Here is a 14,465-nt window from a genome sequence, read left to right as displayed (position 1 = left end):
GTGACACTTCATGTGCTATGTAGTTGTGAGCATTTGTGATAGTCAGTCTCCAATATGGCCCACGATGATTCTCACTCATGATATTCACACCTTTGTTAGTGCCGTTCCACACTGAATAAAGCTGACCCGTGAAACCAACAGAATTTTGTGGGAATGATTAGTGTGGCTTCCCAGACTACATCATAAAAGACATTTTCAGCTTCCCACTTTGGTGTCCCTTGAATTGCTAGTTGTCATGTCATGTGGACACCTGAGCAGTCCTGTGGAGAGGTCAATGTGGTAAAGAACCAAGGCCACTTGCCAACAAGCAGCACCGACTTGGAACACCTGTGAGTGAACCACCTTGGGAGTGCATCCTCTCTCCCGTCAAGTGGCAAATGTCTGTACCTCTGGCCAACATCTTGACTGCAACCTTATGAGAGACTCTGAGTCAAAACCAGTTTTACAGGTCACCTCCGGAATTTCCGAACCATAGGAATTGTATAAGATAATGTTTATTATTTCAAGCTGTTAAATTTTGAGTAATTTGTTATATAGCAATAGATAATTAATACAATGTTCTTTGAATTATTCTAGTTTTAAAATAGAAATACATTTATTTAAATTTAGTTAAGGCTACAGTCATTAATTTTAGTCTAAATAATTTGAATGCATAGATATTTTTGAGTTATTGGTTAGACTCCAAGAATGGATATATTGCATTTATTAAAAATGTTTATATTAACTATATAAAAATATTTAAAGACCAGTGTTTGAGCTCCAAACTAAAAATTTGTTATAGAAATTTCGACTGAGTTTTATTTTATTCTTATGGAGAAACTAACACTGGTCTTGTAAGCCATGAAATCCTTATTTTGATCCACTTCTGCTTCTAATCAGCTGTATGACTTTGGGAAAATAACTCCTCTGACTCTTGATTCCCACATCAACATATTGGAGGAACTTGACAGTGCCCCTATAATTCCTTTGAGTTGTAACAATTTTGAGATTTACTATTGAAAACTGAGGGGTTTTTACCCACATGAGAAAGTTAAATGTGAATCATGAAATCCATAAAACAAGCTAAAAAGGGGAAAATCTAATTTTCCTTAATCTATTAATCTGTTCTTTTGCAATCATGTTAATAAATTGCATCTATTCAATATCAAAATGAACCTATGTTAAGTGAAGAACTTAGTCAAACTGTCATATACATATGAATAGAAGTTATGTGTATATTCACCCAATTCCTAAAATAATTAATTAATTCAATTGAACTGTAAGTTATGCTAGCTTGCTGTTTGGTTGCCATAGAGGAAAAAAAGATGGATTTACTCTCTAAATGTCTTCCATTTTAACTATTTTAATAATATTTTTAAAATCCTCTTTAGCTTGGAAATATGTCACTCATGTCTTATGTAGTTGATTTTTAAAAAGGATAAAACTATAAAAGCAATGTTACCTGTAATTTCTCTTTTCATTGGTAGACTATTTGGACAAGAAGCACTTGTAAGGCCCATATTAACTGGTGAAATTCCCTGCTCACCACTATACACATCCAAAATACTTCCAGAAAGCTTTAGAGGAAAAAGGAAGAAAAGATCAATCAAATCTTCATTGGATATTGACAAAGTATTTAGATGTTCATTTTAAATTTACCACTTTATTAATAGTAATTTGTAATATATAGCATTTTAATTTTAAACAAAAGTGAGTATGCCTTAACTTTGTAAAATCATTGTGGCATGCTTATGGATAAGTTATGTTGAAAAAAGCTATTTGTATTTAAGCAAAAGGAGAAGTTAGTTCACTCACGAAGAAAAATTTTGATTAATATTTACAAAGTTATGGGAATTTGATCCAGCACATTACCTGGTTATAAATGAAAAAGATTGAAAATATCATTTTTGACAAAAATCAATATACATATTAGCAAAGCTGGAAAGTTCATTGCATATCATAAATTAGGTATAATGGTTGAACATTTTGGAAGCCTTCTTAATACCATCAGTGCTACCAGCAACTCACAGTCAAGAGGTGTTCTACACTGTTAATTAAGTGAAAAACTTTCTTTCCTTCCTGGAAGGCATACTTTTCTCAATGTACACTTAATGTTCTAGATTATTATAAATATCCTAGCTGGTAACCAAAAGTAGTCTAAAACTGCTTTTACCTCTAGTGGATATAGGGTATGTCTAATTATAGCAACACTGCAATTCTTAAAGTGCTTCTTGGGAACAATTTTTCAGAAAGCTAAGATACTTCATACACAATTTAAAATCGTACCAATTTGTTAGTTAAAATGTGCTTATTGATTTGATCTCCCAAGAAAAAAATTTAAGTAATATTTGTAACTCAAGTTAATATTCATTATTCCAGAACAAGCTACATTTAAAATATAAGATTTGAATGTTTAAAATATTTCCATTCTAAGTATCTTTATTTCATTTCTGGGAAGTCAACCAAGAGCTGAATAAGCAGTATCTTTTTTCTTTCCTAAGGAACTAAAAATAATACAAGTAACCAAGCGAAGCTATAACCAGATTATTATGGAGACTCTAACATCTTATTCCCACTTTTTGTAAAACTCCAGTTCAAACTGAGGGAAATTTTTTAATATTTATAAAATCAGACTGAAAATAAATGTGAAGACCAAAATTAGTTTCTGACATAATAATCTATTAAACTATATAATAATATTGTATATTTCTGAGGGAAAAAAATCATTGAAAATACAGTGGAAATCAGGCTAATATTTAAGTGTATGTGCATATCAATAAGGACATTATAGATTGCATATGGTATTCTGATGTATATTTTCATATATTGGTTCTTCTCATTATTTACTCTATTTGGACTCCTCATCTTTATTTTATATAAATTCATTGTTTTAAAATGTATTTTTGCTTCTGGGACCTTAGAAGGGAGTGCCTTAAGTGGGATATTTATTCCCTCTCAATTTCCTCATCTGAAAAGTAGGGACAGGGACAAAGTTGACCAAATTGGATAGATGATGAGTATTAGTATCAGTACAACACAATTAGGAAGAAATCCTAAAGGCAGATATTTCCCTAACATGTGAGTCATTTAGTTATATTGGTAAAATTTAAAAGTTTCCGAAATCTTTTTTTGAAAACCCTGTTGGTTATAAGCTGGGGCATCACCAACCTGAATTGTTCATTTCCACTGTGCCTTTGAGAAACGTAATGGACATGCTGAACAAAAAGACAGGGAGTGAGGGAGAAGGAAGGGGGAAAGAACTAGGAAAAGGGCACTTTTCTCTGAAGAGTTTGAATTCCGATGGATTTCAATGCAGCAGTGGCAAATAGCAGAAATGTTTGAGAAGAAAAGGCGCCATATTACATATACACTGCAACAATAAAATGACAGATTCCTAACTATAGCATCTCACTGGGTCCATATTACCTCGTCAGACTGTACCCAATACATTTTTCCTTAGAAATGGGTCTGGAATTCTGAAAATGAATCTAATCCTGCTTAACTGTGGGTATATTACATCCTCTCCTGACCTTGGTTATTGTCAATTTATGCCCTGAAGCACAATGATTAATAACCTATTTAATTTTATGCTGTAGGTACTACTCTATTTCATGTAAATAGCTAATCACTTTTTGAATATCATTAAACAATTGGTTTCAATTTCAAAGTATGTAATACATCTCACATAATCTAAAGAGCTTTTTCTCCATTAAAAGATATAAGGGTACAGTGTTAGTGAAAATTTAAAGATTACATAGACATTGGAAAAGGTTTACAAAGCAAAATTATAACTACTTTTTTTAAAGGTATAAGTTACTTAGGTATTAAGGTCTAAGTCTTAGCTTTATTTTATAGAGTAGTAGGCAACTGGATAGATATTTTATGAAGAAGTATTTATTATTCTGGTTAAAACACAGGTTACTTTTTCAGAAAAGCAAAATCATTGACATAACAATAGGGAAATATTATTATTAGAAATAAACTCACAAATTTTAAAGACATCTAATAAAGAATTAATTATAAATATTTTCAACAAGGTAAAAAACATACTCCTCAAGACAATTCTTCTTTCCAGTAGAAAAAAGTGAACTCCTGATCTAAGAAGTTGCTTTGAAGTGAGAAGTGATTGGCAGTGGTTCCTGATGTCCAAGATTCTCTACCCTAGATTTTAGTCACATCTCATTACTAAGATCATAGAGACTTAAGTGGACTGAGCACTGGCCTTTCCACACATATGCTACCTTTCAGAGTAGCCAATATTCCCTAAAGAAAATTAGCTCACAGGTCAATATATCAAAACGTTAGGGGAAAATGACTATTTTAAAAGTTAAACAATATGGAGTGTTAGAAATAACACCAAAAGCAAAAATTTTAGAAATAAGAAGTAAAAGATCACATGAAACCAAGTCTTTAAAATTGACCTGTGTACATTCTAAAAGAAATAAAGATATTTATAATATCTTTATAATATAACTTGTAATAATTTATAATATAAAATAATAACAAGAAAGCATAAAATGGCTGAAGTGATGAAGCAGAAATAGGAGCTATGAAAATATAATACTTGAACAAAATAAAACTATGGAAAAACAGCATAATGCATATACTTAGAAAGAAATAAAGGAATTACCAAATTAAAGTAATCTCTCAGGAGGGTGATGAAAAGAACCAAGAAACAAAGCATATGAAAGAAAATCTAATTAGTATGTAGGATAGAATTATTAGAACTAAAATACAGACAGGTATTAGGACTCTCAGAGAAAAAGAATAAATAAAACTGGAAGGAAGAAAAAATTTTAAGAAATAATGGAGATGCATTTCCTAGAATTAACACTAAATAAAAGACCAAAAAGTCTTTTATTTTATCTCATCTTATTTTATCATTGTTTTATTTTGATTTAAAAATCAAAGGGCCTATAGAATATCAAAGAAGAAAAATGTACACCCAGACACATTATAGTGAAATTTAAGAGTATACAATGACAAAGAGAAAGATCGAAAAGCCTAAAGAGAAAAAGAGAAGATTATGCTCAAAGGAATAAGAATCTGATTAACATAAAAATTTTTCAATAGCAAAATGGATGAAAGAAGAAAGTGAATCAGTATTTTTCAAATGTTTAAAGAAAAGGACTTAAAATACAGAGTTTTATATCCAGCCCAAATATCATCCACATATGAGGTCATGATGAAAAATATTCTTAGAGGTATAAAATGCTTAAGAATATTTTCCCTCAAAGACTAACACTGAAAACAGTTTTGCATGAAGTAAATATGATATAATAAAATATGTCATAAAAAATAATCAAATATCTTGGTAAAGTGGTTGTAGTCTAAAAAAGAAGAAGGGAATCAAAATCAAAGATAAAATGAAATGTATAGGGCTTCCCTGGTGGTGCAGTGGTTGGGAGTCTGCCTGCCGATGCAGGGGACACAGGTTCGTGCCCCGGTCCGGGAAGATCCCACATGCCGCGGAGTGGCTGGGCCCATGAGCCATGGCCGCTGAGCCTGCACGTCTGAAGCCTGTGCTCCGCAACGGGAGAGGCCACAACAGTGAGAGGCCCACGTACCACAAAAAAAAAAAAAAAAAAAATGAAATGTATAACAATATAACTCAGTATTAAAGTCTAGATAATATCAGTATGATTGGATTGGAGTAGTAAAAAAGCCAATGGATGTGAAAGTGGTAAAAAAAAAATTACTAAAGAAAAACATATTAAAATATAGGACTCACTTAAATAATAAAATAAGATGAAAGGAACAGATGAAAATATATCAATAAGAATAATCAATGTAAATAGGTCAAACTCCTCAGCTAAAAGGTTGACAGTTTGGTTAAAAAGACAGTATTTAGATCTATGTAGCTTACAAGAGACACCACTACATTGCAAAAGGACACAAAAGATTGAAAATTAAAAGATGGGAAAAGATATGTCCAGCAAATTATAACCATAGGAAACCAGTGAACTACATTAATATCAGAGAAAATAGGCTTTAAAATTAGAAAAATTAGGGCTAGAGAGAGTCACTATCTAATAATAAAGAATTCAAAACTCCAAAAAGGCACAGCAATTATGAGCAGGCTTGTACCTAATAGAATAACCTCAAAATATGAAACAAAATGTTTGTAGCTACAAGGAGAAATTAATAAATCCATCAACATATTGGGAGATTTCTCCCTGTTTTTTGAAAAGTCAAGTAGACAAAAATAATCAGTAATGTTCTAGATGTGAACAATAAAAGTAAAGTCTTGGCCTAATACATGTATATAGTTCTACATCTACAAATTAGAGGACACACAGTTTTCCAAGTACGTATGGAACGTACATAAATATTGATCACGTACTCAGAAAAAATACTAAAACCAACTCCTCCCCCCCAAAAAATTTCAAACATTTCATAGAGTCCTTGATTTCCTATATATTTAGAAATTCTTAAGTGACTCAAGAGTAAAGACCAAATCATACTGTAATTTAAAAATAAATGAAAGATACTGAAAACACACATAAAGAAACTTCTGGAATATGGCAAAATAATGCTTTGAAGGAAATTTATGCCCTTAAATATGAGAAAAACAGATAAAATTTTGAAATTTGATAAACTAAATAAATTTCTCAAGAAGTTAGAAGAATAACCAAATAACCCAAAGCAAGTAAAATAGATAGTAATATAAGATCATAAATCAGTGAAAAACAAAACAATGCAAAAGACAAGTTTTATTTTGTTTTTTCAATTAACAAACTTGACATGCCTCTTACAAGACTGATTAAAAAGAATGAAGACTAAACAAATGATATCTTAAATGAAAGGAGGATATAACCACAGTACAAGTTGAGATTTATAAGTTTTTTTCCTCAAGGATCAGGAACAAACGAGACTGGGACACCACCCACTTTCTTTCGCCACTTCTTTTTAACTTAGTGTTGGAAGTCCTAGCCAGAGCAATTAGGCATGGAAAAGAAAGTCATTCAAATTGGAAAAAAGTAAGTAAAATGATTTTGTTCACAGATGATATGATCCTATATTTAGAAAATCATGAGGCTACACACACACACACACACACACACACACACACACAAGTATGAAAGCTAATAACTGAATTCAAAGTTGCAGGATACAAAATCAACATGCAAAATATGTTGCATCTTTACACACTAACAAAGAACATATTAAGAAGTCAACTCCATTCACAATAACATCAAAAAGAATAAAATATTTGGTAATAAATTTACCCAAGGGGGAAAAGACTTAGACACTAAAAACTAAAAAACATTGTTTAAAGAAATTGAAGAAGATATAAATAAATGGAAAGATATCCCATGTTTTTTGATGAGAAGACTTAATATTGTTAAGATGACAGTTCTACCCAGAGCAATCTACAGATGCAATCCAAACCTATTAAAATCCTAACAGTGGTTTTTGCAGAAATAGAAAAACCCATATTAAAACTCATATGGAATCTCAAAGGACCCTGAATAGCAAAAGCAATCTTGAAAGAGAACGAAGTTGGAGGACTCAAATTTCCATATTTCAAAGCTCACTACAAAGCAACAATAATCAAAACAGTGTGGTACTGACATGAAGACAGACATAGAGAGTGGAATAGAGAGCCCAGAAATTAGTCCTCTAATATATGGTCAAATGAGTTTTGACAAGAGTGCCAAGACCAAGACAGTTTTTTCAACAAACAATCTTGAGAAACTAGATAGCCATATGCAGAAGGTGAGGTTGGATTCTTACACCATAAACAAAAATTTCTCAAAATGGATCAATGACTTAAACATAAGAGTTAAGGCTATAACACTCCTAGAAGAAAAGATGAGGGAAAATCTTCATGATATTGGGTTTGGTGATGATTTTTTGGATATGATAGCAAAATTACAGGCAACAACAACAACCAAAACAGATATATTGGACTTCATCAAAATTTAAAACTTTTGTACATCAAAAGACACTATCAAGTGAGTGAAAGGACAACTCACAAAATGGGAGAAATTACTTGCAAATCACATATCTGTTCAGAGATTAATATCTAGACTACATAAAATAAACTCATATGACTCACAAAAACAACAAAAACAATCCAACTTAAAAAATGAGCAAAGAACTTGAATAGACGTTTCTCTGAAAAAGATACACAAATGACCAATAAGGACATTGAAAGATATCAACATCATTAGTCATTAGGGAAATATAAATCAATACCACAATGTTTTACAACTTCACACTCATTAAGATGACTATTATTAAAAGAAAGGAGGGCTTCCCTGGTGGCACAGTGGTTGAGAGTCTGCCTGCCGATGCAGGGGACACGGGTTTGTGCCCCGGTCCGGAAAGATCCCACGTGCCACGGAGCGGCTAGGCCCGTGAGCCATGACCGCTGAGCCCGCGCGTCCGGAGCCTTTGCTCCACAAAGGGAGAGGTCACAACAGTGAGAGGCCCGCGTACCGCAAAAAAAAAAAAAAAAGAAAGAAAGAAAGGAAAACATGTTGGTGAGGCTATGGAAAAAATATTACCCTTGTTCATTGCCACTGAGAATGTGAAATGATGCAGCCACTGTGGAAAACAGTATGACAGTTCTTCAAAAGTTAAACATAAAATTAGCATATGACCAACAATTTCTCACCTCTAGGTATATACCAGTAAGAGTTGAAAGCAGATACTCAAACAGATATTTGCACACCAATGTCCATAGAAGCATTAAAGAGCCAAAGGGTAGAAACAATCCAAATGCCCATCAATAGATGAATGGATAAATAAAACGTGGTATATACATATAATGGGATATTATTCAGCCATAAAAGGTAATGAAGTACGGATACATGTTACAACATGTATGAATGTTATGCTAAGTGAAATAAGCCGATAGAAAAGGACAAATATTGTATGATTCCACTTACATGAGGTACCTAGAATAGTCAAATTTATGCAGGAAGAAAGGAGAATAGAGGTTACTAAGGGCTGGAGGTAAGGGAAAATGGGGAGTTATTGTTTAATGGGTTCAGGGTTTCTGTTTGGAAGAATGAAAAAGCTCTGGGAATGTATAGCAGTAATGGTTGCACAACAATGTGAATTTATGTTATGCCACTGAATTGTACACTTTAAAATGTTTATAATAGCAAATTTTATGTTATACATGTTTTACCACAATAAAAAAGATAATAACAGAGATTACCTATAATAATTTTCCAATGACTGTGAATGTTTAGGAAAAATACATAAATTTCTAGAAAAGTATTATTTGGTAGAACTTACTACACAAATAATTAATAGTCTTGAATAGTCGTATGATTACTGAAGAAATCAAAACAAGCTTTAAACATATTACACAAGAAAATATCTGAACTAGACAGTTTTATGGGCAAAACTGTCACATTTTCAAGAAACATACCATCTCAATTTTGTACAAACATTTCCAGACAATAGAGACAAGAGAAAATATGTTCCAATTCATTGAGACTGAAACCATATGAAAACATTATGAGAAACAAATATTATAGACCCATTTCATTCATTCTATAAATCTTAAGCAAAATATTATTAGTAATTTTAATTCAAGAGAATATAAAAAAGGTAACTTACCATAATCAAGTTGGATTTCCCATAAATATATTTTATGACGTTAAAAAAGAAAAAGAAACTCTATGATCATCTCAATAGATTTTTTAAAAGTATCTGATAAAATTCAATCCCATTTATTATAAAATTCTTAGTTTGTGAGAGGACAATAACTTTCAATAATAGAAAATACAGCTTTGCCTGTGTTTAAAATCAGTGTTTCCCTATGAGAAAATAAAATCTGGGTCCAAAATTATTGTACAAATATTCATATAACCATTTACTCTCAGGCCAAATACAGTAAAGGGCAGCAAAAATGATCTGACCTAAATTCCACATATGTTTTTTTCTGTTTTGGCCTCTTCCCTCTCCATGTACTAAGTCCAATCTATTACCCAGTTATGACATTTTTTTCTTTTAAATCATTGGTCAGTTTAAATTTTTTTCCCTATCCTCGTATCTCAAGATCCTCAGGGCCTTCAGCCTAAGATATGTCCCTTCCTCCAGTAGTCCTCCATCCCTCTCAGTTAGTTTCCAACTGCTCCTCTCAAACCAACTCATGTTTTAAAAAATACAACTTTCTTCTGATCTCTCTCAGCTCAAAAACCTAAAATTTAAACCTCTCCCCTTTAACTCATATATTAAGTTCAAACCCTTGTGTCCAGCTTTCAAAATCTCATTAAATGGCCCCACATTATCTGGTCAACATTATTTCCCACTACTCTCAAGTTCTGAAAGATTTCTCATCACCACATACACATATGTAGACTATGTCACAGCTTGTAAGAATAGATCTCCCACTCCAGTGGGAGGGAAGAGGCAAGAGGATAGAATGTTGCCAAACGGAACCTATGAATCCGCATATGGAGAATTTTTAAAAGATAATAAAATACAAGCAATATCATAATATATATATGCAACATCATAGATAGTTGAGTATTTATTATACACCAGATATTCAGATAAGCATGTATCACAGTAATAACAAAAAACAGCTTCTCAGGTAATCTCTATAATAACTTTGTGAGTGAAGTCTCATAGTTCCCATTTTAAATATAAATAATTAAAACTGAAAAATTAAGTACTTATCTCCAGATCATACAGTTGTAATAAATAAAAGACTTGAGATTAAAACCTAGGTCCGTCTAACACAGAGGCTGGATTCTTTCCTGCCTATCCTATTGTGGAAGGGCTCTTGCCTTAACACTTTTAATGGTAAGAAGTGTTTTGAAAACTCAAAAAAGTTGGATCCCATTGGAGAATATTTTTCTCAGTTTTATTCTTTCCCACTGTTATTTTCTGCACCTCAAATGTCCTCACGCTTTCTTTAAGTATCAAACTACAACCTACTCTCTAAGGCTCAACTTAAGGTCCAAACCATCTCCAACATTCTCCCTACAGCAACCTGGCTTAATTTTTTTCTTCACCAAAATGCTATAGTATGAGGAAACTTGACCACAAATTCAATAATTTAATTCATTTTTGTTGTTTTACCCCTCTTCATTTATATTCACTCAGCAAGAGAGAGGGTACTATAGTACCCAGGAACACTCATCATGTTTCTGAAAACTGATTATGTAAAACCCTGAGAATTTCCTGGAGATACATACATGTGCATTTGTGTATACGCATACATACATATAATATGCATATATGTATGTTACATATGGGTGTGTGTGGTGTGTGTGTATCTATCCCCCAGATAATCTCATTATAAATACAAAAAAGGAAAAAAAATCATATATATATATATATACATATATTTCCAGACAATTTTTCAGTATAGAGGCTAAATGAAGAAAAACTTCTAAACTCACACATAGATGTGTATGTGTGATATCTATATATCTATATCTATATCAAATATTTAGTGTGAGTTTCATGGGAAAGTGAGGGGATTTTGAGTTGTTTGGACCTATTTTGCTTTTCTCTGAAGACATTTACTGTGAATGCAAAATGGCAAAATTGAGCTTGAGACTGTTAGATAGAATAATTGTAGGCATAGAAAGAAGATAAACTTCAGGAATAAAGAGTGAACACTGTAGGAGAGCATATATCACACAATGTAAGCATATATAAAAACTGGCATTTAAGAGAATATTTTCTTTCCTTTTGTGTATTTATTCTTTCCTCTAGTTTACCTTTAAACATAGTAAACTAGATTTTTCCAGTTTTAGGACATGTACAATTGATCTCCCCCTAACTTTATTTTATTTGCTGAAGCAGGGCTATGAGGTTTGAATGATAAACATTGAAAAGAGAAATCCCACTGAGTTTTTTTTTTTTCGTTCTATTATAAGTGAATAAAAATAATCTGTTGGGCGGGAGTGGGAGATTCCTGTCCTTGACCAGCTGGTTCATAAAGCAAATAGAAAAGATAAAATACAAAACAGAGAATGGTAACATAATAAATGCTTTTGCATCATACAGTTTATATATATATAATCTGTTTAGTACCAAATGTAAACGCTGCAACAAATAATTAGTAGAACCTTCACTTTTTGATAAAAAGGTCACAATATAACATTACTTTTAACAATTGTTTAACTAAATAGACTATAAAAATATTTTTACTGTAGCCAAAGCATTAAAAACTATCTTCTAAGTAAATAAGCTTGTCAGTACAGCAGATTATATGTTACACTTTTCAATGCTCAACTTCTACATACCTTATTTTATTGACTATTAGTTTATAAAGTTTAAATTCAGTATTTAAGGTGGTTTCATCTCCAAACATTGAAAGAATTCCAAAATGCACTTGCTCACCAGTTTTAACTTTGAAGTGTCTATAACCTTCACAATAGCAATGGTTTTCTCTTTCTCCTTCATCATTTTCTTTTCCTTACCCTTGCAAGCAATAACTGGGAGAGCTGTGCAGAAACTTCTAAGGTGAACTTTGGTTCTTCCTTGGACTTTAAGTCTAATCTGCTCTAGATTGTGATTGACAAAAGCTTGCTTGTTGGTGTTATGTAGTCCTTTCAAGTTGCAACCAAGCACAGGGGGTTGTTAATATTTACTCAGCCTTTGTCTCTGAAATAGTCTTGAACTATAACAGTATACTGGGATTGTCAAACGCCACCAGCATTTACAGACACTTGATTGAAAAATACCCATCTATGATAAAAGAAATGAGTCACTGTGCACAACCACATCTCTGAAAGGGAGAGGTGAAACTAAGACTAAAGGGTAGAAATTATAGGGAGACAGATTTAAACTCAGAGGCTAAACAGTCCTTTGGCTGGAGTGTGACAGAGGATCGGATCAGGCTAAGGTCCCTTCAGAGTCTAAGATTCTACAATTCTATGAAATGGCTTCCTTCTGAGGCTGCTAGCACAGCAGAGTGGGTAAGATTGTGCATTTGGTGTCATACAGGATTGGATTCAAACCCCTCTCTTGCCATTCACTAACTATATGAACTTGAGTGAGTTACTGAACTTCTCTAAGCCTCTTTCCTCATTTGTAAAATGATAATCCATAATAATAGTCTCTATTTCATATGTTTGTTGTGGTGATTAAATTTTCATGAAAAGTGTTTTGCACAATCCTTGTCACATAGCAAGTACCCAAGGCATAGTAGCTATTATTATTGTTGTTATCCTTATTGCTGCTGATTTTTAGCCATTAAAACATTTCCTAAATGGTAATGTATAATGGGAACAATTTTAAAAAATATTGTGTGTGAATTTTAAAGTATTTATTTCATATGCATTTGCTGAGCACCTATGATGTGCTAGACATTTGTGCTGGGTACTGAGAATAAAATAATGAACAGGTCACTCTTTTAGGCTTTAGGGACACAGCAGTGAACAAGACAGACAAGATCACCAGCTTCCAGGAGTTTACATTTTAAGGGTGGGAGCACACAATAAATAGGTAAATAAAATAAAAAAACAAGATAATTTTTGTAACTCTAATCCTAAGTGTCCCAAGGAATTAAATAAGATATTGATTTAGGAAGTGTGGGATGGGGTCTTCCAAATAGGGTGATTGTGGAAGACCTCTCTGACAAGTTGATATGGAATAAAGATCTGAGGCATAAAGAGATAGTCATGCAAAGATTTGGACAAAATCATTCCAAGCCCAAAAAAGGAAATTTCATGGTCCTAAAATGATAATATGCATGTCATATTCAAGGAGTAGGAAGAAGGCTATCAAGACCAGAGCCTAAAGTTAAAGGGAAGTGCTGACTATGGTAAAGGATCCTGGTTATATTCTGAGGATTTCAGGAAGTTAACAGAATGCTCAGCAGTCAGAGAAACAGGATCTGAGTTTTGCTATGTGAAGATCATTCTGGCTGCTGTGTGATCAACAGCCGTAAGGGGGAAAGAAGTAGCAGAGAGCTTAGTTCTGAAGTTCAAGTGAGAGACGATCATAGCCTGGAAAAGGGTTTTAGTAGAGGAGCTGATAAGCTGTGAGATTCAGGAAATCTGGGATGCTGAGTAGGAAGGCATACTGATAAATGTGGTTGTGTGGAAGTAAGAGAGAGAAGAAGAATTACTTTTTTTGGAGGGTGTTGGTTCTAGATGGATAAGGAGGGGGACAAAAACTTCTTTTCAGTCAGATTAGGTTTGAGATGTCTGTTGGAAGCACAAGATGTTAGGGTAGCAGTAAGACATACAAATCTAGCATTAGGGGAGACAGCTAGGCTAGAGAAGGGTTGAGATCACCAACAGAATGTATAGATATGTGAGAAAAGAGGACTGAAGTCTAAGCCTGGGAGCACTTTAGCATGTAGATGTCTATTAGAAGAGAAAGAACCAGTAAGATGGGTGAAAAGCCAAAAACTATGGTGCTACAGAATCCCAGAAAATACTTCAAGAAGGAGGGAGTGGTCAACCATGGCTACTGCCACAGAGAAACCAAGCCTGGTGAGAATGGAGAATTTACCATTGGCTTTGGTATTGCTTGGTTTTAAGAGCTCTTTTAGAATT

General features: G+C 33.0%; 1 protein-coding gene across 2 annotated transcripts in view; it reads right to left on the bottom strand.

The window, feature by feature from the left end:
- Nucleotides 1-14,465, bottom strand: part of TFEC (transcription factor EC) — a 78,492-nt gene that overhangs the window by 16,396 nt on the left and 47,631 nt on the right. For both annotated transcript variants that reach the window (XM_032643919.1, XM_032643920.1), the window contains one exon: nucleotides 1,442-1,556. In XM_032643919.1, coding sequence (XP_032499810.1) covers nucleotides 1,442-1,556 — 115 coding nt within the window. The remainder of the gene's footprint in view (nucleotides 1-1,441; nucleotides 1,557-14,465) is intronic.

Source organism: Phocoena sinus, chromosome 9 (assembly GCF_008692025.1).
Source record: "Phocoena sinus isolate mPhoSin1 chromosome 9, mPhoSin1.pri, whole genome shotgun sequence".
NCBI classification, from domain to species: Eukaryota; Metazoa; Chordata; class Mammalia; order Artiodactyla; family Phocoenidae; genus Phocoena; species Phocoena sinus.
Note: the sequence above shows the minus strand (reverse complement) of the source record. Positions and strands in the feature narration are given on the sequence as shown.